At 40.6% G+C, this 22,351-nt stretch overlaps 1 protein-coding gene across 1 annotated transcript in view; it reads left to right on the top strand.

Moving 5' to 3' along the window:
* Positions 1-22,351, top strand: part of csmd2 (CUB and Sushi multiple domains 2) — a gene marked incomplete at both ends in the record, with an annotated part of 266,970 nt that overhangs the window by 221,493 nt on the left and 23,126 nt on the right. The window contains 11 exons of the mRNA XM_083925070.1: positions 3,517-3,662; positions 3,760-3,840; positions 4,484-4,597; positions 11,754-11,942; positions 12,750-12,896; positions 15,382-15,570; positions 17,993-18,178; positions 18,324-18,518; positions 18,799-18,972; positions 19,085-19,258; positions 19,979-20,152. Of these exons, the coding sequence (XP_083781196.1) occupies positions 3,517-3,662; positions 3,760-3,840; positions 4,484-4,597; positions 11,754-11,942; positions 12,750-12,896; positions 15,382-15,570; positions 17,993-18,178; positions 18,324-18,518; positions 18,799-18,972; positions 19,085-19,258; positions 19,979-20,152 (1,769 nt within the window). The remainder of the gene's footprint in view (positions 1-3,516; positions 3,663-3,759; positions 3,841-4,483; positions 4,598-11,753; positions 11,943-12,749; positions 12,897-15,381; positions 15,571-17,992; positions 18,179-18,323; positions 18,519-18,798; positions 18,973-19,084; positions 19,259-19,978; positions 20,153-22,351) is intronic.

The following is a 22,351-nucleotide window of genomic DNA, read 5'->3' on the forward strand; positions in this document are numbered from 1 at the left end:
CTGTGTATATTTTGTACCCTAAAATTTCAGATAAAGTTTCTTTTTGCTTGAGGGTAAAAACAGTCTATACTTCATGTTATTAAGCTCAATTGCCCCCATTAGGGATGGGCGTGAGTGATCCATTCCTCGAGTAGTCCTCATATCAAATTAACTTGATTGGTAAACAACAGCACTCAAGTTTTTTGAGTGTGCACACGCACCTCTTGCTTCTGCGCTTGACCTGACACCCATCACCTTTGATTGTTGGAACCGGCTCTTTGCCTCACCATCCGAGAGAAGTTGTGTGACCTACATAACAGGGTTAATAGAATAGAATGTAAATACTTTATTGATCCCAAGCTGGGAAATTGCAGGGAAATTACTGTATAAGGCCCAGACAATATGGAGGGGGAAAGCAGTGATGTTCAGGGCTGCAACGACCCAAGCAAAGAGGCACTGGACACTAGGGATGAGCGAGTACAGAATCTTCTGTATCCGTATCCGTTTACCATATGAATTATCCGTATCCGTATCCGTACTCGGGTGGGTGGGGCCTAACCCAAAAGTGGGCAGAGTTTGGTCCGGAAGTTCAGTTGTCTTGAAATGGCCAGGGATTTAACCAATATGTTTCTTTAAGCATGCAATTGATATGGGTTGATCAGAAATAGTATTTAGTATATAATATATTTTTATATATATGTATATTTATTACTGATTAGAAAACTATTTACAGCCTTGAGCTTCAGATCAATGGTTTTGATCACGACAGCAAACACATATATATACAACACATGAGTTTTTTATACACAACATAACTTTCTTTTTTTTACTTTTATTTTTTTATGATCAGTGTGATTTTAAATTCTTTTGGTTCTTTTTTATTTCCACACCAGGTGTGTGTGTGTGTGTGTGTGTGTGTTTGTGTGTGTGTGTGTGTGTGTGCGTGCGTGTGCGTGCGTGTGCGTGTGGGTGCGCGTGTGAGAGAAAGACACAGCGACATAAAATCTGCATGTGTGTAGGGGAGGGGCGCTGTGACACACAGTTCGCTACCCTATGAGGATTTTCATTCAGTCCGAGCATGGATATTGAGGCAAATTACTCGTTTATTACTTGGACTCGGCAAAAGTGCATTACGAGTATCTGACTCATCTCTACTGGACACCGAGTGTCTAGGGATGTCAACGAGCTAGCAGCTTGTTTCAGTGAGCGATGCATTCGTCCTCAACAAAACCCACTGGAGTGGAGAAAGTCCAACAGGCACCCGTACAAAAAACGAAGGGTTCTGGCAGAGCAGCACCTGCTGATACCTGCCACCTCTGTTCCAGCAGTGCGCCTGTTCTCCACAGCAGGACTGATCATTAACAGAATGTGAACGTGAATTTAATTACGTTTTTTGTAAGAAAACAATGTTTGAAGTTGTGCTTGTGAAAAAATAAATCTTTAAAGGATAACTGTGACTGTTTTGATTAAGAATAAACATTAGGTGTTGGGTAGGCTGTAATACTCTGCATCATTATTCCTGCAGGAAGATGTGTTGCATTTTAAAAATAGATTTGGAAAAACACGTACTCCATTGGCCCTAGAGGAATTGATGCAATCCTTCAATGTTGGAATCAACTACCCATGGCCATCCCTAGTCCCCATGTTTATTTATTTATTTTGTTGTTATCATCACCTTCATATTGCCTTTTCTTTCAATGCCATCCTTCAACTCCTACCTGTAACACCTACAGTTTATTTTCACCAGTTAACCAATATCTAATGCCCCTACCCCCCCCTATATTTTCAGTAATTGTCTTCTTATTGTGTCTGCTGCTTGTGTTCTAACTAACAAGTACAGTATGGCCTCCCACCATATGTGTCCCTCATCTTTATCATCCATTGCAGTGGCAAACATAACTGCAGATTAAAAGCTCACCTCTGCTTGTGTTTGACTGTATATTTTTCTTTTTATGTGTCCTTGTTGCTGTTTTCATGCCCATATCATCAATATATCCCTCCTCCTTTTTACGCCTCAGTGCTGGTGACAGCCCTGGCCGGAGGCATTATGTTTCCAGGTTGTCTGTATGTACATCCCATTCTTGTGAATGTGATATCTCAGGAATGCTTTGAGGGAATTTCCTCAAATTTGGCACACATGTCCACTTGGACTTAGTTCAACCACATGTATGTCTATACAAATGTAAAGGATAATATTGTGAGCTATTTTTGAAGTAAGATTTTTTTTAAACACTAGGAACTAAAAATAGGCAATCCTAATGAAATTAAAATATACACATCTATATATATATACTGTATATTTACAGTAATATAATGAATGCAATCAGCCATGGGCCATCAGAGCAGTAGGGTGAATATGGTTCCCACCTCGGTAATTATGTTTGTGAGAGAAGAGAGGGAGACAGAGAAGGTTCTGGCTGATAGAAGTGTGTGTGTGTGTGGGTGTGTGGGTGTGTGTGTGTGTGTGTGTGTGTGCGTGCGTTCGTGCGTGCGTGCGTGTGTGTGTAAGAGGTAAAGCTTCCTTTCATCACCTCCCTAATGCTGGCTGTGCCTGCCATATGTGGGACCAAGGCAGGATTTTGCATGCAAGAAGGTCCCAGCTCTCAGTGAGACCGGAGATCCAACTGCCAGCCAACTTGGCAACTTGACCACCACATGAAAAGTCCACATGGTGTAGGGTGACATCTATGTTTTAGGGACTGGACTGCTTATAGAAATTTGTGTTGAGAATTTTTAGCGCATGGAGATTTTATGTCACTAAGTCATCATGGCTAAAGTGAGCCACAATGTCCACTTTTTAGCGTATTGTTTCTCTTTTGTAAACGGTCCCCACTGTGCTGATCTTTCCCAACAAGCTCATGCAGAGCCAAGATGGAGACTATCATGTTCCCCAGTTTCCAGTTACCACCACTGTGTATCTATCCACTGAACTACTGAGCCAAGGAAATGGGCCCCGTAATGGCAGCTTGGCCAGAGTGCTGTCAGGCAGCAGTCCCTAGCCAGCCGTTTTCAGAGCTGCTTGTAATCTCCCATGCCCAGTCTGACAGCCAAAGACAGATGGTTTTTAAGCTGAATGGTTGTGGCAGGAATCTGGGAGCTAGCTTAATCGGCCATGCCCACGCCCTGGGACTGCCAAGGCTGGGACGCTGCTTCCAGAGACACTCCCATTGGATGGCAGTTAGCAGGAACAGCGCTATCCAGACCTGTCATTCCACGCTTATCTGTAATTTTTACCTTATTTCAACATAATCACCCAGAGCAGCTCAGAGTAATTGCTTTGGGTATGATGAAGTGAGAGTAGCTTGGTTATACTGTGCTGCTGGAAGCTGCTTGACAATAATCTGGCATGTGGCTCTGTTACCTTTTCTCACAGATATCAGTCACAGAGCCTTGAGGTACTTTATGGTCAGAGACCGAGTGAACATTTTAGCAAAAGCTGCTGACACAATATCCCCATGGTTAATTATCATTGGTTTATTCCAGTGTGTTATTATATTTAAAGTTAAAGTTGACCTGTGACCTTTTTTTCCTTTTCAGGGATGGTCCACAGGAGACAGCCAGGAAACTGGGAGTGTTCACTGATGGAGAGCCCAATGACCCGTCCAGTAGCACATCCAATCAGGTGCTGATACGTTTCCGAAGTAATACAGAGAGAGGAGGACTATTCCGTATCAGTTATCAAGGTTTGTGCATTACTCCTCTTACTTGATGTTTATTTCAGCCAGATATTTTGCAATTATGTTTTTGACTCTTTTCATGTCTTTGGTCCTTTCAATCAAGCTTACAGACTGCAGTTCTGCCTGCCTCCCCCCATCATTCCTAATGCAGAGATCCTGATGGCAAGCAAAGAGTTTAAAATTGGTAGGTTGAAATGCTTTCACAAAAAGCCATCTTCATACACATATAGACACACACAATTACTTCTATTTACGCACTTGACTTTGTTGTATTAGATGTTGGTTACTTTATGGCTTTGACAGCATACATTGCCCCAGGTTCACCGACTATCATACTGACATCACATCCCATAAGGCAATTGTACTGGATGCAGACTTAGGCCAGACAACATAATCCAGGGGAATTTAAAGCAGCAGTATAAATGAGTAATTATGACAAAATATCAGAAAGCTAGAGGGATTTGAGGCAGGTGCTGTCGTTCTCCCCAGTAGAAGACAATGGAGATTAATTCTTCTTATCTGTTTATGTGCATATCCCCTCGCTGCATTATTATTCAGAGACACAAAAGCAACAATACTGACATACTGTTTCATCTATAGAATCCCCAGTGGGGATTTATTGTGGTACTTTTTTCTACTCTTAACTTTTTCTTTCACTAAGATACACGATGAAGCATGATTACCTCTGCGACACATTACTACCTAGGCTGAAGAGCATTAATTGGTGAATGAAGGCATTTTGGACTGCATCAATCATACAGATTCTTGCCACCATCTCTGATCAGTCATTAACTGTGCCTCTCCCTTCTCAATCTCTCTCTGTTCAGGTGATGTAGTGCGCTACCGATGTGTTCCAGGCTACCAGTTAAGTGGAAACAGCATCCAGATCTGCCGGCTGGGGACACACTTGGAGTTTGAGGGGCCTCCACCCTCATGTGATGGTGAGTGTTTGCCTGAGACTTGAAAACTTATGCAGGGTAAAACATGCTCTTCTTTTCAGGAAGGCCCTATTCAGACTCTCACAGTTGGCAATAGAGCAGCTCCACTTAAATGGTTATGGGTTAAAGGTTCTTGCTCAAGGGCACCTCAGTGGTTGTTGAGAGGGAGAGGGCCCAACCATATTACGTTAATCCTTCTCTCTTTTTATAAAAAAGGAAAGAAGAAAAGTATGTTTTTCATCTAAATGTTTGGAAATGCTCAGTAATGAAATTGTCAAATCATGTTTTAGTTGCTTTTTGTCAGTTGATTTAATGCCACAATTGTGTTTAACGGGTATATGGTATAGCCTTATATTGAATGCAGGCCCCTGAATTGTATCAAATGGATATCGTAAAGTGTCAGACTTTGTGATTTCAGCAAATATCGTATCATTATCCAAAGAATCACTATAAAACGTAGGATTTGCACCCCTATGTGCTGGTGCAAAATGTTTTTCAGCAACAATATATTTATGTGTGACATCCAAAACATACATTTCGGCTGATCAAATAGCGCAAACACAGATGACAATGGCAATTAGGCGAAGGCAGGGCAGAGCGCCAGCATAGAAAAAATATGTGCAACTGTTAAATGTTACTATAAGATGTTAAAGTGCTATACATGGGCTGACAAACAGTAGCTACTTTTTCTCAATAGTACCTATTAAAACACTTCATATTGATTGGGGACATGTTATTGTTTACAGAATAAAGCCCTTGGGATGCGTTACCTAATTTTCAGGGGAGTCTGACAAATCATCATATTTCCCAAATATATAACAAAACAGGTGAATCATTGTCTTCCTCTGCCAAGGGGATCCTCTATGAGTTTATTTTCAGCAAAGGTATAGGTAACCAATATCATCTGTACCCTAATCATAGACTCATGCACTAGTTTGAATTTTGCCCTATTTTTGGCTCCCGTGGGTACTTTTTCTGCCTGTAGTCATGGAGCTGCAGCCACATTTCAGTTTGTTAGCACTTTCCATCTCTGTGGATGATAATGATATTTGGCTCCCATGAGGCTGACGGTGGCTGCTGTGGTGCCCTCCACATACTGAGATATTGGTATCCCAGAGGAACCAATGAGTGCAGTGTTCCCAGAATACAGCATCATCATAATAGTGTATGCTGTGTGCAATACTTTTCCTCTGGGCAAGAGACTGGGTGCATAGAAGGGTCCCTCTGTTTTTCAAAATATCAAAAAAGCATATATTTTTCATTCTCTTGCTTTCTTTTTTTAAATGTTTTGTTTCCCTCTATCTTGCGTTGTCATCATTTTGTAGCTCTCACTGTGTGGGTTGTGTGCTGGACGAGGGAGAGTGGGTGGAATTTGATAAATGCAACTCATTTGGAATGCTAAATAGGAAAAATAAGAAGGGCAATGAAAGGCTGGGGAAGAAGAGCTATGTTTATGCTAATAATAAAGACATTGAGCAAAGTAGCCAGGCCGAAGAGGAGACTGGAAGTATCCAAATTCACGAGAGAAACAAAGGAATAAGGGGAATCCTTTTGTGTGTTTTCCCTTTATAGAGTTCTGCCTTTTGCTAACCCTTCACTTTACCTGCAGTCATCTGCAGCTGAGACATGTGGAAGTGAAAACATCCACTGACATCGCCTTATATAAAATCTTATTCTACAGCTTTGGGTTACTAAAATAAACAAATCTGTGTGCTGTAAAATCAAAAAGAAAGACAGTTGTGACAGTTGAATGCATTTACTGGCAGTTTGTGGTGCATTTCAGCTGTGAATCCGCACTTATGTTCATGGCTTTCGTGGCCTGTTAATTGTTGTCATTATGCTGAGAGATGCTTATACTAGGTACAGACAATACCACCATACTCCTCCTTCCTACAAGCTGTCACTTTGCCTGCCTAGACAGAAGAGGGTGATGGAGAGGAGAGCCACAGATAACACAAGCTGAGTTGAGCGAGAGGAAGTTGAGAGTAGAGAGGAAAATAAAACAACAGACTGATGCTGAAGGAAGAGGATACAATTGGATGGGGAGAGAAGAGTGTAGGATAGGAAGAGAACAGTCTCTGAATGAGCAGGATTCTCGAGGAAAAAGACAAAATGCGTCTGAAAGATAGCGGAGAGACTGCTAAATGAGCAGGATGGTGAGTAAGTGAGAGTTGGACAAGAGTTAAAAAGCGAGGTGAGAAAGAGAGACAGGACACGGAGAGACTTAGTTGGAGGGCAGTGAAGAGATGGAGTGCACAGCTCATTGAAATGCAGGGGACATGCTGGCTGCAGCTGCACCTATCAAATCACCACTTCCAGCTCTGACAAGCACAGCTCTCCCTGCACGTCTAACTTCCCCCCCACACATACACATTCAACTGCACACATCACACACTGGTACATTTACTGTATAAACATTCACACTGGTCTGGCATGTGTCTGGGTTACACATTGGTGGATTTTGTCACTGTGTCTACCAGAAAGCAGCACTGAAGCCTACAGGCAGTTCTGCAGTGTTGCTTGCCCCTCAGCGCCAGTATCCTCTCTCATCCTCTGCATTCTCTCTGTCTTCCCTCCCACCCCCCTCACTCGCCACTTCCCTCCCCCAACTCACTAGCGTCAGACTTCTGTTCTTACGTAACATATATATACCCTTTATCCCCTGTTCTCTTTTTTCTCTTTCCTGGAGGATTGTTCAAAACACAATACAGCGCAATGTATTGTCACATACTTTTACCCACAGGCATCTATTAATACCCAGATGCATCTTTCTTTGTGTTTCCCTTTCACCAAACTCTGACGTTTGATAAAAGGGATCAATAGATAAAAGTTACCACCAAACACACAAGTACATACACACACTCACTCTTGTTTTTTTTTTTAATCCAGAGAAGTCACAATGGCGAATGGGTTTAGCCTCTCTTGCCCCTGCCATTGGAGCAACCAGTTGGTTTGTAAATTATTTAATTTGCCTGCTATTTGATTAAACTGGGTTGTATTGGACCCACAGCTCTTAACTACATCTGCTGTCTGCTGAGACCACAGGGAGTTCCAGCATCGCACACACAGAGCAACAACATCCGTACAAAGTGCTGCTTGAATTCATTAATGAAACACAATGAGCTTTGATGATCCAAAATCCCTGTGTTTATCCCCCAGACAGATTTCTGGTTAAAACCTGCATAATCACCCATTACATTAGTTTCCCAGCTAGGTCGTTTTCTTTATCCCACTTGGTCCCTTCGCCTCCCTTGCCACTCCGTCTATCTCCTTTTTGTTTAGATTATTTGTTTTGCCCTCTTCTTTTAGTCCTGCCGAATGGATTACAGCTGTCCCTTTTATTACATCTTCATTGTCATCCCTGACTTCACAGAGTTGTTAGGTCCTGATCCAAGCTAATGCTTATGTTGTGGCCCATCCCCTTCAATCAGCTCGTTCTCTTCAGCTTATGCTAATTAAATACCAACATGAGTAAAGGCATCTCAACAGCAATGCAGCACTACAAGCTCGATTTATTGTGGATTTATACACGTGTGAATCCATACTTGCACACTGGAGTGCACAAATGTGCGTGTATGGATGCAGATATGTGTGCATCTGTGCTTGCCTGCTCAGAAGCCTTTCAAGGCCTATGCATATCATGAACAGTTATACACAAACAGAAGGGATGTCTTACAGAATGTTTTTCCAGCTACCAGCTTTTTTCATTTCTTGTCTCATTAAAGGGAAATTTCATTTTAAGCCCTATCAATGTTGATCTCACCTTGTGTCTTGAAGCTGCCTTTTTCAAGATCTGTCCTGTAATGCCCTTTTGTTTACAGCCAAACAGAGTGATGCTTCATTTCAAAGTGGATTAGTTTAATAAGTAGCAGCCTATAGGTAAGAGCCCCTGCCTGTCTCTCTCCATCAGCTCCAAGACAAGCTGAAGGCAGTTTTGAAGACATGTAGGAGCTTTCTGAAAGGTCACTGACAACACACATCTCATCCTTAGAGAATTGATTGTTTAATGAACTTCGGTCTTATATTTTATACGCTACTTCCTGGGCTAATAATTGTCACTATTATTGATAGATTTAAGGCTTTTGATGATTGTAAATGATTTCACAGACATTGTGAATTTCTTCTTGGAATTTGTAATGAAAGTAGATTACTGTCACTTCTACTTCCTCTTCCACTAAGTTATATGTACTTTGCAGATTTCTAATCATACATCCTACATTATATGCATCATGATGGTGCTATTATTGTAGTACGTACCATTGCGCATGCTGTAGAAATTGTATTCTCTGAGATGTCTGAGATGCTCTCAAACAACAATTTTACTCATACCCTGTTGAAAAATGTTCCCTTTATGATTTGAGTGAGTGCAATAGCTATATTTTCCCACTACTTTAGCTTACTTTATATGCAAGCTCTATACAACATATCCCCTAGGATTTTCTTTTCAGCAGCCGTGCTGATGACACACGGAGGGCTTTGGGCACATATTTGAACACAAGTATAGATGTCGAATAAGGTTTAATAAAATGCTTCAAGACTTCTTGCCTCTCCTCTTCCTCTCTCCTGTCCTTCTGCTCTGTCTCTTTACACACTCTCCTGTCCTCCTCTCACCTCTCTTTCAATACGTTCCTGTCTCGCCTATACTAGCTGTCACCGTGTGTAATAATGGAATACAGGAAGTAGAGTGCTTGATTAAGCAACCTGCAAGTTTCGAAATGAAAGTTCACATTTCTGATACATAGGATAACACAGTATCCGCCTTCCCTCCTCCAATTTATCCAACTAACCATCATAACCATCATCAGCCTTTCTTTTCCTGACTAAAATTCAAAAATATATAATTTGTTTAAGTGTACCAATTTACAGTAATTGAATCTAGGAATAGGCCTAAGTTTACATTCTGTATTAAAGCATTAATTTGATCTGATATTTGCAACTGATGTTTCTATCCTGATACCACCCGCAATAGGTATCATGTTCCACGGTTACTCTACGACTTCACCAAATTTCATTGCAATAGGTAGGTGGAGAGACAGGCAGCTGAACTGGCAACGGAGCCTTCATTGCAGCCCACTGCGCTTTCGAACAACCAATAGCAGATTGCTAAACAGTGGCAATGTCTGAGGGTGTTCAATCTATAATCCTGGCTTGCTCCCAGACTCTGTCACTGTTTAAAGCAGAGATAGCAAGTTTATTGCATTTGGGGATATTTTATATAGCGTTAATCAATTAGCAACAGTGCTGCACTATTCTATGCATATAGGGGAAACACTGTTTTTCGAGACAAAACAACTGTTTCTTTGGGCACCCTGGTGGATCTCTCTACTGTTGATGCTTTAACAAAGGCAGACAAATGTTCCCAAAAATATAGCATCTTGACCGATAGTAAACAACATTTTCAGATATTTACTGTTTGTTTTGTCCTACTTTTGGCAACAATTTGTTTGGATTTTTAGCCAATACCAATACAATGAACGGCAGAATATTGTGGCCAAAGTATAACACCTTACATTATCTGAGATTAGCATTACCTAAGATTTCCTGAGGCAATTAATCCCACCTAGTTTATACAACAAATGTAAAAAAAATTGCTGAGAATTATTTGCAAATGCTGTTTTACCTAGGCTGTCTGCCATAATGTTTTTCCTGCAGATTTAATAATCTCTTCCCCCATGAACACACAGAGACAAGGTCAAACAAGCCAAGAAACACACACACATAACTGTGCGTTGACAGAAGTGCACAGCCCAACCACATACACAAAAACAAGTTTACAAATAGTCCCACAAAGAAAACGCTGCTGGCATGTGATTCAGTGCGTTCTGTATTTCACCACTGTAATGAAGGACCTGCATGTGCCAAGTGCTCCCTTACCCTGAAGCAGAACAGGATGCATTTTCAAAATGTGGAACACAACAGGGTTAGATCTTATGACACACACACACACACACACACACACACACACACACACACACACACACACACATAAAAAGTACATTCATGCAAATAAATACCTGATCGTGTGCACTTTAAAGTGGTTTTTAATCACATTTGCAGTAACTTATGTTGTGTTTTGTTATTTCTGCTGTGATTGTAAGTAAAGCCTCTGGCTGGTGTTTAACAAAGCAAATGTATGTTTTTTCTGAAATGGTCTTTTGTTAATTGTAATGCTCTTAACAAGCTGCCGGGTTGAGTTCCAGCACGGCTTCAGTGTTAAAACAGTTCATACTATTATGTATGCCAAGGAGGCCCTTAGGATTCTTTGCGATATAGGAAACAGTGATATACAGTAGAAAAACAGTTAATTTCAGAAGAGATAGTATTTACTTTATGTAGTTTTATTGGAACTAACTTAGAAACAACAAACAGTCTCAAGCAAACAGGGAAAACAAATGTACATTTTTCTCTGCTCTGTATTTCACTGTGTACCTCTTCAGCACTCGGCCTCATTAGGTGAGATGCAAAAACAACAGGAAGGAAAAAACTATACAGCAGCTGCATTGTGTTGTTGTTGCAGCATTGGCTTCCTTTCAAGTTGCAGTTTACTTTTTGGGGTTCCACAGCTCAAGCAGATTAATAGGCCGGCTTCAAAGCATCACAGCAAAAACAGACAGGACCGAAACCACTAGTAAATGTCAATGGATGTCATGGAGATGTCCCACAAAAATACCCATGGCAGAGGGAGATGAGATAAGCAGATTGATGGGGTCTGCCCGGACATGCCACAGCAATAAGGCTTCAAGGCAGATGTGAGCGTTAGCCCAAAAGTTAGTATCACATCTGTCACATACTGCAAATAGGCAAGGAGGGCGGAATTATGTTCATGGTAAGTCAGTTATATACAATACATAAGCTGTTCCCTGGACTGACTTAATGTAACATGTTGAGCTTTGTTTCCCGTGGCAACATCAGGACCAGGATGACAATTAGCTTAGCTGTGCTTTTAGTTACATTGAGTTGCCCTATAACAACAACATGGGTCAAACCAATCCAATTTGTGCTTCAAGGTAAATTAAATTAACTAAAAAGAATCACACAACCTTTAAAAGTTCTGAGCAATTATGAAACAACATAGAACAGCAAAACATAAACAAACCATTAATCCTTTAATTCTAATTATTATTTTTTCATTGTCTCTGCTTTTTATTTCTCTCAACAGTGACTTGTCCCATGAATGAGGTACTGACAGCTTCCACAGGTGTCATCATGAGCCAGTCACCAGGCAGCGGTTTCCCCCATTTTGAGTCCTGCTCTTGGGTGGTCAAAGTAGAACCCGGCTACAACATCACCTTTACTATAGAACACTTCCAGACCAGCCGTCAGTTTGATGAGCTTGAGATCTTTGATGGTAAGTCACTGCAGCAAAGTGAACATATGTGACGAATATAACCATGTCATTTAGTTAAGCATTATGATTATTTTGACCTTTTCTTTATCAAGAAGTGTTTCACTGAGAATAATGTTATATTCCTGATCTGGGGTTCCCCTACTAGATCTACTGTTCAGTAGTCTATTGACTCAGTTTGCCTATGACACCTCCATCCACACTTCCTTGGCCAAAGACTAATTTTCAAGGAGCCAGCTGAATTTACCGCCCCAAACAAAGCTCTCTGCATCTACGAACAGAACATCACACACAGGCTCCCTTTCATGGTGACAGAACCTCCACATCTGCCTTGTACATTTGCATGTGATTAGAGGCACAGTCAGCAACTCTGCCAGGCTGCTCAGAGAAAATGGCGGTCGTACACACTAGTGTTCCTGATTAGTGCTTTTTATCTTGTGCCGAGTTGAAGGGAACAGACATTTGCTAACCTTGAGGCTGCCAAGCCAATTATGGAAAGAAAGCTTCTTCTTTTTTTTCGCAATTAGGCTTAGTGACTTTTGATTATACCGCAAGTGTATCAAAACGCGCAGTCCCTCAAAAGCCATGACAAGGGAAATTGGTTTTAAAATTCAGACTTAAAAACAATCAATCAATGTAAAATTATTTTATTCATATTATTGTTCAGAATAAGGTGTGCAGATGATGTTATTTTGAAAACTCAGTGCTAGTGTTAGTTTACATTAAGTAATGATACTTATTGTTTTGCACAAAGTTGGGAGAAATTTAAAGATGGATTCTTCTTAATAATTGTCTTCTCTCTCAACCCAGGCCCATCCAGACAGAGTCCTCTCCTGATTACACTCAGTGGTAACTATTCCAACCCACTAAGCATCACCAGCTCCAGTAACAAAGTCTACCTGCACTGGTCCTTTGATCACACTACCAGCCACAAAGGCTTTCGCATACGCTACTCAGGTAAGTCAAGACCAGTAATACACTAGCCTGAAGTTACAGCTTTTTTATCAAATGTGACCGAGGATAAATTACAGAGAACAACTTCTTCTTACTTCTAGACATTGTTGTGTGCTTTTGGTTTACTGTGCCAAGAAGACCAACAATGGGGCTGCCAACTGCAGCTGAAATAGCTAGAAATATGACCCATCTCCATGACAACCTAATGGGGGCGGCAGGCATCTGCAGCAGTTTTTACTGTGCAGTACAGGCCTGGGAATTAGCAAGAGCTGTTTCTTGTTTTGGTTATTATTCTTCTGTTCTGTCCTGCTCCCAAGAAAGATCTGTTGGTATACGATACCTGCATAACTCGCTCTGAATTATGACTGTGTAAATATTTAAAAGTCTCCCTCCATTCTGTATCAACACCACTCAGCCAGATTGACTAAATCGTCTCCCTCCTCCTCTCAGTGGCGCTCTCTGTTCCCCAACCGGATGTTCTGTTGTGTTTCTGCCCTTTTTCTTCCTTTTGCCTCTTTCACTTTTTTTTTCTCAGCCGTGATGGATTTTGCGATAGCAGACTAAGTGAAGGATGAACTAAGTGATGGCTGAGAACCCACAAGTTGCCATGGTCAATATGGAGTTGCCTTCTGTAGTACGTTAGTGGGGAGGAAGAAACAGATGGCACAGGCAGATTCATGAATTCGGCTGTGTTCTCATCAATCCATATTTTTCTCCATGGGCCGGTCCTCCATCACATACTTGCAGACATCTCCTCTAGCAATTGGCTATCTCAGTTTTGTATTCTTTCTCTCCATCCATAGCTTCTCTCATTTTTCCTCACTCACCTCATTTAGTTCATCTTTTCAATCGATTCAATCAACTCTGTCACTATCTTCTCTTCTATCTACTTATGCTCATATATCTCTCCCTTTGGCTGTATCACCATAGTCACCCTACCTCTTTCTCCTCTTCTCTATTATCTATTCCAATCCAGTTACCTGCCGATGTAGATCATATTCCTCTGAGCTGCAGGGCTGATTGCAGTGAGACAAGCTGTATACTATAACAGGCAGAGAGAGGGAAGGAACAAGGAACACAGTGAGAAGGGAAAATGAGGTAGACACAGATATAAGTGAAGATTTTAACTCAAGGGTGGCTCAGGAGCTGCCTGTCACAGTGACTGACAGGAGACGGCCTTGCCAAAGAACATATAACTCATTTGGCGTATTAAATATAATTGGATTTAAACACTGGGTTGTGGGTGTTCTGTTCCTTACCCATGTGGCCATCAAAGGGTGCATTAATGACAGTTCATCCCTTGACAATTGTGGAGGGGACAAGTGTTTCAAGCATGAATGCTATACTTCACAAAATGACCAGTACATTCACTGTGTATTATCTAACGAGAAATCTTAACAACTCATAAGTGCTGAATACTTATTACACCACTGATATGGCTGTAAGTTTTTATATTGTAAGGGAGTTATTTTGATTGTATGGTGCTAAAAATTTCCAACTTGCAAAAGATGCCATTTTCCTCATTAAATTTGAGTGGTTTGAGTCGGAAACAGCATAATTATAGAACAGTAAAGTGGTCATTGATCAAGTGTAATGGATAATGTGCTTTTTTGTGTCCGTGGCCCACCTCCATCCATAACTCTCCCCTCAATGTTTTCACAATGTTATTTTTTCTCCAGTAGGTTTGTAGTGATGTCATATTATTGTGAGATCGGACTTGCCTCAGAGGCCTTGTTTACAGTTTTTAAAAAAAGGCATTTCAGTGATCTGAACAAAAGTGGACAGCCACGACCAATTGCCTTCCACACCTGTGTCTATCATCCGTCTCCAGCTGACCACTTGACCACTTCAGATTCACTATTATTATTTTATTTTAAGGTCAAAGAGCCCCACACAGTTATTACATCCACACTCTCCCCAGTCACATAAGGGGTTGTGTCAGCTGGAGATATTGCTGTCGGTAGAATCCAGCACATCTCCTTCTGTAGAGCAAAACTATACATCACAGACAACCTCAGCAAGTGGTCAACTTGTGATCTGATCACCCAAGACGCAGAGTCCCCCATTCTTTAGGATCCATGTTATTGACACTATTTGGGATAATACATGTCTATTGTAGCCACCAATTTAGCCAATAAACAAAAACAGATACTTTGTTCCTATTATTATCTATCCATCACTTTTATGATCCTCCTCTGCTGCTGCTGACAAACTCCTGTTTCGCTTTGCAAGACATGCGTTTCTGTTAATCAGTTTTCTTTGTTTGCAGTTTTTTCCTCTAATAGATGGCATTGTAGCACATGTTTTGCTACGTATGCTCCTTTACCACGCCAGGCATACTGTACAAGACAGATGCAAAAGAGATTTGGGGCTCTGTGCTATTGATGGAACTTCACCTCCTCAAAAAAGTCTTTGCTTCATCTTGCATCATTATTGTTTTTTATGCTCGTTGCACTCGATTTTTAACCTAATTCTTGATTTTTCATAGCGGCCTACTGCAGCCCTCCAAACAACCCTGTAAATGGCACAGGGCATAGTCTGACAGGCAGTAAGCTAGGCAGCACCATGCGTTTCAGCTGTGACCAGGGCTTCCGGCTTATTGGTCAGAGCAGTGCCACATGTACCCGGACTGCACAGGGGATCTACCAGTGGAATGCACCAGTGCCACTTTGCCAAGGTGAGGGCCCAAGCATTCTGTAGCAGCAGTTCATGAGAGAAGAGAAGGCTGGAAGTTCAGATATACAGATTGTATACAGTTAGGTACATAAATAGACTAGATTGACTTATTTTTCTAAATTCAAGTGAGACAAATCTCCATGATAATAAAAATGAGCTTAGAATAATTAGATTTTTGCTAATTAAATAATTTTCGTTCAGTATTTCATTCAGCATTTAGACCAATACTCTAACTCTAGCTAAACTGTGCAGAGAAAACAGGATTTGAACAGCACATGCTAACTGGAGTGCTAAGTTAAAGAAATATGTTTTTAAGAAATACATTTTGTAAGTTCAGTCGTTCTAATTTAAGGTTATTGAAAAAACTATCACTGAATCTATTTGCTTTGGAAGTGGTATTTCAGCTGACAGAGTGCCATCACCAACAGCCCCTCAGCCTTAGGCGTGCTTCCAGGAAGCTCACTTCACCATTCCTCAGAACCGCTTTGAAGATAACATTGCCTCAGATTAATGATATTTGGTTTACCTGAGCTGAATTGTTTGATATGTGAGTCTTATGGGGTGTAGTCACAGTTATCTGCATGGCACTCTGCTCATTTATTCAATGATGGAATGCACAATAGCAATAACATGCTGTCAAGAGACTGACACAAAAGAATTGTGAAACATAAAAGTGAAAACTATAAATTAAGTCATAGCTTTTGAGAAAATATTTATCTACTCCAATTTAAAAATGCTTTTTTCCCAAAAAGACTTTGCTATTGCACTTAATATGTTTCACTCAATATCTTTGTTGATATCCAATTTCAGTGAATTTTGTTCTGATTTTGTTTTATATTCTGTATCAAAAGCATGAAATCCAAAAGCTCTACTTCCAGAGTATACTTTCCAAACGGAGTTATTAATTGTATCAGCTGAAACAAAAACCGAGAGCAGCAGGACCACTATCATGGAGCTTATTTCCTGCCAAAACTTAAACACACAAAACATGTCTTATAAATGCCCTACGAACAGTGTGGTTTGCAAATAAAAAACACCATTAACAAGCTAATGCATTTTGTTTTGCAAATACAAAACACATCTATTAAACAAATACATACAAACAACAATGTTAATTATACACCATGCTTCAGAAACAAATACAGCATGTCTTACAAGTACAAAAAAATCTACCCTGCAAAGACCAAAAAATACCATGTGACTTTTGCCACAATGGTTCTGCCGTGATTGAGCTGAAGATTTTCTCACAATTTAAAAATGCTTGATTTAGCTTAGTCTCAGATAGGTAAATAGAATGCCCTCATCGGCTGAATCCAAATGTCCGAACCTCACCCCACTTGCAGACTTGATAACTTTGCAGGTGCGTTCACAGGAAACTGTCCAAATCCACTAATCTGCAAGGGGTCTTTGTGGACTTTCTGCAGACTTCCAGAAAGTCTGCTTGGGTTCAGACTTCCCTAGACTTAACTGGTTTAATTACCCACGATTCATTGAATATTGACATGACGTTATAGTTTTTTTTTTTTTTCCAGATTTAAAAACTAAATATACGTAACAAATCTGTAAAGCACTTACTGTATTAAAACCTTAGTTGAATCAATATTCAGTCACATCATGGTACAGAAGTATGTAGAAGAATGGCTGTAGTGGCCATCAAGATGTATTTCAGTAATGCAGACAACCCTATAAAAGCAGTGTAGTGTAATGCCATGTATATATGTGACTGAAAATATATTCAGCCATTTTACTCCTCCAGTCCAACGCAACAAAGGTGGTTAGTTATTTATACTGTAGCTTACTGTTTTCATAAAATTCGATTTTTATAAAGTTACAGTATATCACTTATAGCATCGCTTATAGTATCACAGTATATCACAGTATTTTAAATCATAACCCCTTTATCGTGATACCTATCGTAGGTTCCTGCCAAGACATACCCCAACTTTGAAGGATATGTTTTTTGTACTGTATATACATGATGCATTTGTTTATGATGAATAATGTATTAGAAATATGTGTTCATTAGTTTGTTAATGGTGTTTTACATTTGCAAACCACACTGTTTGTTAGCGAATCGCAGGGCAATTGTAAAACATGTTTTGTTTGTTTGTTAAAATCTGCCGGGAAATTAGCACCATAAGCTAGTTAATGCCCCGTCAAGTCTGCACCAGGTGTAATGTCCACAAAAATTTCAAGTGCTCTCTCTAGACTTGATTGTTTACTGTTGTGCAGATGGCAGCCCAAGCTATTGTTTACTTTACATCAAGGCTCTGGGAGTGTGTTTAAACAAAGATCATATTCTAAACTAGACACTCTGCATACAAAGATGGTTATTAAAATATACTTTGCTACCTGTGCTTTTATTCTACCAATCCACATTTGTCTTGTTTTTCGTTCCTGCTGCATCCCTCGTTCCATTCTAGTCATGTCCTGTGGAATGCCAGTGCCTCCAGTCAATGGCAGTATTGTGGGCCAGGACTTCTCCCTAGGAGCCACGGCCACATACCAGTGTAATCCTGGATTTCGGCTTGCTGGTCCTGTCACCACCTCTGTGATCTGTCAGGAATCTGGGAGGTGGAGCCCCATTGAGGCCCCACCCCGATGTGTCCGTAAGTATTGCACTCACTGACAGTTTGTTTAGTTTCAGTATTTTCATCAGAGCAAATTCTTAAACTTGCGCCCATTTAACATTTTTTTTTTACCTAGAATGAGTTTCAGAAGTTAATCATGTTTATTCATTCTCTGAAATTCCAGCTGTGACTTGCCCTGACATCGGCCACTCTGCTGTGGAACATGGGAGATGGAGGCTGATCTATGGTACTCAAAACCAATATGATGCTATAATGATGCTCATATGTGACCCGGGTTATTACTACAGGGGTCAAAGGGTCATTCGCTGCCAGGCCAACAGCACCTGGAACTACCCAGATCCACGACCAGTCTGCGAAAGTAAGTTTACACTGCACATCCCATGGTCTAATTCTCCCACAGTCTCTGGAGTAAACTGCCTCATTTGCACTAAGAGTAGAACATGTAATTTGTCAAGCATGAAAAATAATTGCATCCAAATGTATGGTATTTCATGGTGATATTAACAAAAGAATCAAAAGGCACACATTTTCTAACCAAAAAAAAAATAAATGAAGGCTAAACAAAACAAATTACTATGATATTTTATTATATTTTGACCATATTGGATTGTTACACATGATATTGTTTCTCATTTCAGTCATCTCCTGCGGGGACCTTGGGACTCCACCAAATGGCAACAAGATTGGAACACTGACTGTATATGGAGCCACAGCCATTTTCTCCTGCAACACAGGATACACCTTGGTGGGCTCTCGTGTACGAGAGTGTATGTCCAATGGGCTGTGGAGTGGAACACAGGTCCAGTGTCTAGGTGAGATCTTCAGCACCCAGAAATGATTAGAACTTCATTAAGTCTTCCATTTGCTTCAAAAGTTTTTCTAAACAACAATGTCTGACCTTGACTCGTATTCATTCATCCATAGCTGGCCATTGTGGCACCCCTGAACCCATAGTGAATGGACAAATCATTGGGGAGAATTACAACTATCGAGGCAGCGTTGTGTACCAGTGTAATCCAGGATTTCGTCTCATTGGGGTGTCGGTGCGAATCTGTGAACAGGATCACCGCTGGTCAGGACGCACTCCTGTCTGTGTCCGTAAGTGCCAACAGAGAATAGTTATTAGTAAAGCTATGTATGGTATAGTGTAGTGAAATAGTAAGTTAAATAAGTTAAATAGTTCTAAACTTAGATAAACTTAGATAAACAGCATAGAGTTTCAGACTTAACATTTTATAGAAGGAATAATGGTAGCTAAGATAAAACATTTTTTTCTTAGCTCAATAGTGTTGCTGATCAATGATTTGTAATGACTGAAGACATTTATTAACTAGGGGTGCTCTTACGGGGCAGAAACAGACTGAGAATTTAGTGTGATTAGACCTGAGCCATCTGGTACTGATCACCCCTTAATTATTTAACTTTTTACAGAAAGCTGCATATAAAATACACTCTCAAAGTCACCTGTGCCACGTCTTACCCTGATATTTTAAAAGATGGGGTAATTATTCCAAAATGACACACTAAACTCCTCTGTAATACCCGCTCCATTCTAATTCCATTTAACAATATTGTTTTAATAATAGATGTGGCGAAATTAGAGGCATTGTGCCAGTGCAGCTGGAGCGGGGCCTATAGCTTTAGAGTTTGGATAAATACTCAGATCTACACTCAGTGTTGTGTCTGTATAGTTTGTTGTTGTTGTGACATTCCATTTTCTAACCAACGCCTTGTTTATTCAGGTGTTTGATATTAAACCTATCGTTTTGTTGTGCAAATGTGTAACCATGATTGTTTTGCGGCCCCTGACTTTCCCAGCCATCACCTGTGGTCATCCTGGCAACCCTACCTTTGGTATAACCCAAGGAACCCAGTTCAACTTAAATGACGGCGTACGCTTCGTCTGCAACACCGGATATGTTCTGCAGGGGGCTATAAAATCTACCTGCCAGTCCAATGGGCAGTGGAGCAACACCCTCCCAAGGTGTAAAAGTAAGTCTCAAGTAGATGCCCAAGCTTATCAGTCAATGCATGATTCTTGGAGAACTGCGTGCCTTTGAATGAATGGAAGGATAATTGCAAAGTACCAGCACAGATGTATCATGTGTGCTTGATCCTGTCTACGATTGCATGCAATAGGCAGTTAGACATAAATTATTATTTCAAAGTATTTTCAGGAAACATAGTTTTTTATTTTTTCATGTAAGGGAGAAAATAACTACAATGAGAGAACACTTCACTACCCACTTCATATCAAATGATAATATCCCGACACCTGCATAACTTTAAAATCGATATGTGCAAAATATACAAGCAAAATGTCCAAGTGCATGATGCATAATCACAGCACAGCTACATAAGCAATGTATAGGCGTAGCATAGCAACTCCCGTGTTGGTTTATATGCCTTGTGATTAATTTGAGAGCTAAAAAATCCACTGACATCAGCTTTGTGAATACCTAGTGAGGACAAAGTGTGCTCATTTCTATGTACTTGCCTGTAGGGGTATGGTTTTGTGTTCTCATCCATTTGTGTAGGTAGATATTAAATTATTGTATTGTGCAAGGTCATATATTCTGTGACCATAGATGACCCCAATTACAGAGCAAACAAAGGTAAAGCTCCGCAACGCCCGGAATGAGAAGTAGTTTAAATGGCACATATTAGGGGAAATTGAAATAAAAAACTAAAGAAGCACAGGTTATTCAACTACCAAGGTCTCAACCCCTTGAACTGTGGGTTTTCTGTATAATGTTTACATTTGATCTTATTTCCTCTTACCCTAGCTCGCTCTGTTACACTCTAAGTCTCACCAGTCTATCAGGGAATAAAACTTGGTTAATAGCTATGCAGAGATGGCCAAAAACAATCACAGGATCCTTGAGCTTGTGTGAAAGACAGCAGCCTTTGGAGACCTGCATCCTGGCTTTTGCTCAGAATAAGAATTACTCTGCTCTGCTTTGAAGCAAGGCAAGGACTTTTAATTTGCCAGTGTTTTTGTGACAAGCAATGTATCTCGGCACCCATGTCTGTCCCCACTAACTGAGGGCTTTGTGACAAGCACAGAAAGGGGCAGATCGCAAGGTCGTAATGTGACAAGGCGGTGACAGAATCAGTGATGGATTGAATTATGAGTTTGTTTTAAATGAGAGAAAGGATTGGTCCTTTTTGTCCGGGCATTTATGAAGGGATGAGGAGGTTGCATGTCTCACAGGAATACTTCTTCAGTTGAAAAGAGAGAAGTACATTTGGCTACTGCATGCATAAACAGGCAAGATATTCTCCCAGACATACGCCTTAAATCTCTCTGCTCTTGTACTGACATCATATTAGCATTGGCCTTGTTTCCATGCAGATGCTGACTCTGAGATGCATTTTGTGTCTGTCTGCTGTCTGTCTGCATGCCTCTGTGTGTGAGGGGGATATGGGTGTCTGTTTTTGACAGCAATTTATCCTCACTGTTGATGTGGAGACATAAGTAGCTTAGGTAGTTTTTTTTCAATCAGATATATCACCTTAATTACAGCATTCTAGACATATTTAGTAAGTCGTGCCATGTACTTCCTCCTCTGAGTTGAAAACTATAAGTACTGGGATGACATCCGCTACATCCATCTCACACTAGCAAAGTCAAGCCATCGGCTTTTTCTTTTAGAGGGAGAGATAGCATTGGATAGATATAGAAAAAAATCAGTCAGTGAGACATAGGTAATGTTTTCCACGGTCCAGATTTTAACTACAAGAGCCTGTCAGCTCCATCAATAATGCAGGGAGCAGGAGAGCACTGCCAGCCCAGCCAGTCTCCTATCCCTCTCTAATCACCACCAATTTAAGTCACAGCAACAGAGCCACAACACCACCTTCTTTGGATGACTTGTGTGTGTTTATTTGTCTTTCAGCGATAAAAGGCAAGAGACACAGGACAGAAAAAAACAAACTCTGACGCACCACTTACAGGGCCTTTACTTGGCAGAAGAGTGGAGTGGAACAGGGATGAATTACCTCAGCCATCCTTCCCTTCTTACTTTTATTCTTCCTTTCCTTTCATCCTTGTGCTTCCTTTCCCTGCCCACTGGGCCACACACAAAAATGTACCAGGAGGTCAGTCGTTTTCGATGACTGTTGGATCGCTTTTGAGCCTGTGTTGCCTCAGCACATTTTTTTCAAAGCTGAATTCCAAGCTTGGAAAGT

This window comes from Echiichthys vipera (genome assembly GCF_963691815.1).
Source record: "Echiichthys vipera genome assembly, chromosome: 13".
NCBI classification, from domain to species: Eukaryota; Metazoa; Chordata; class Actinopteri; order Perciformes; family Trachinidae; genus Echiichthys; species Echiichthys vipera.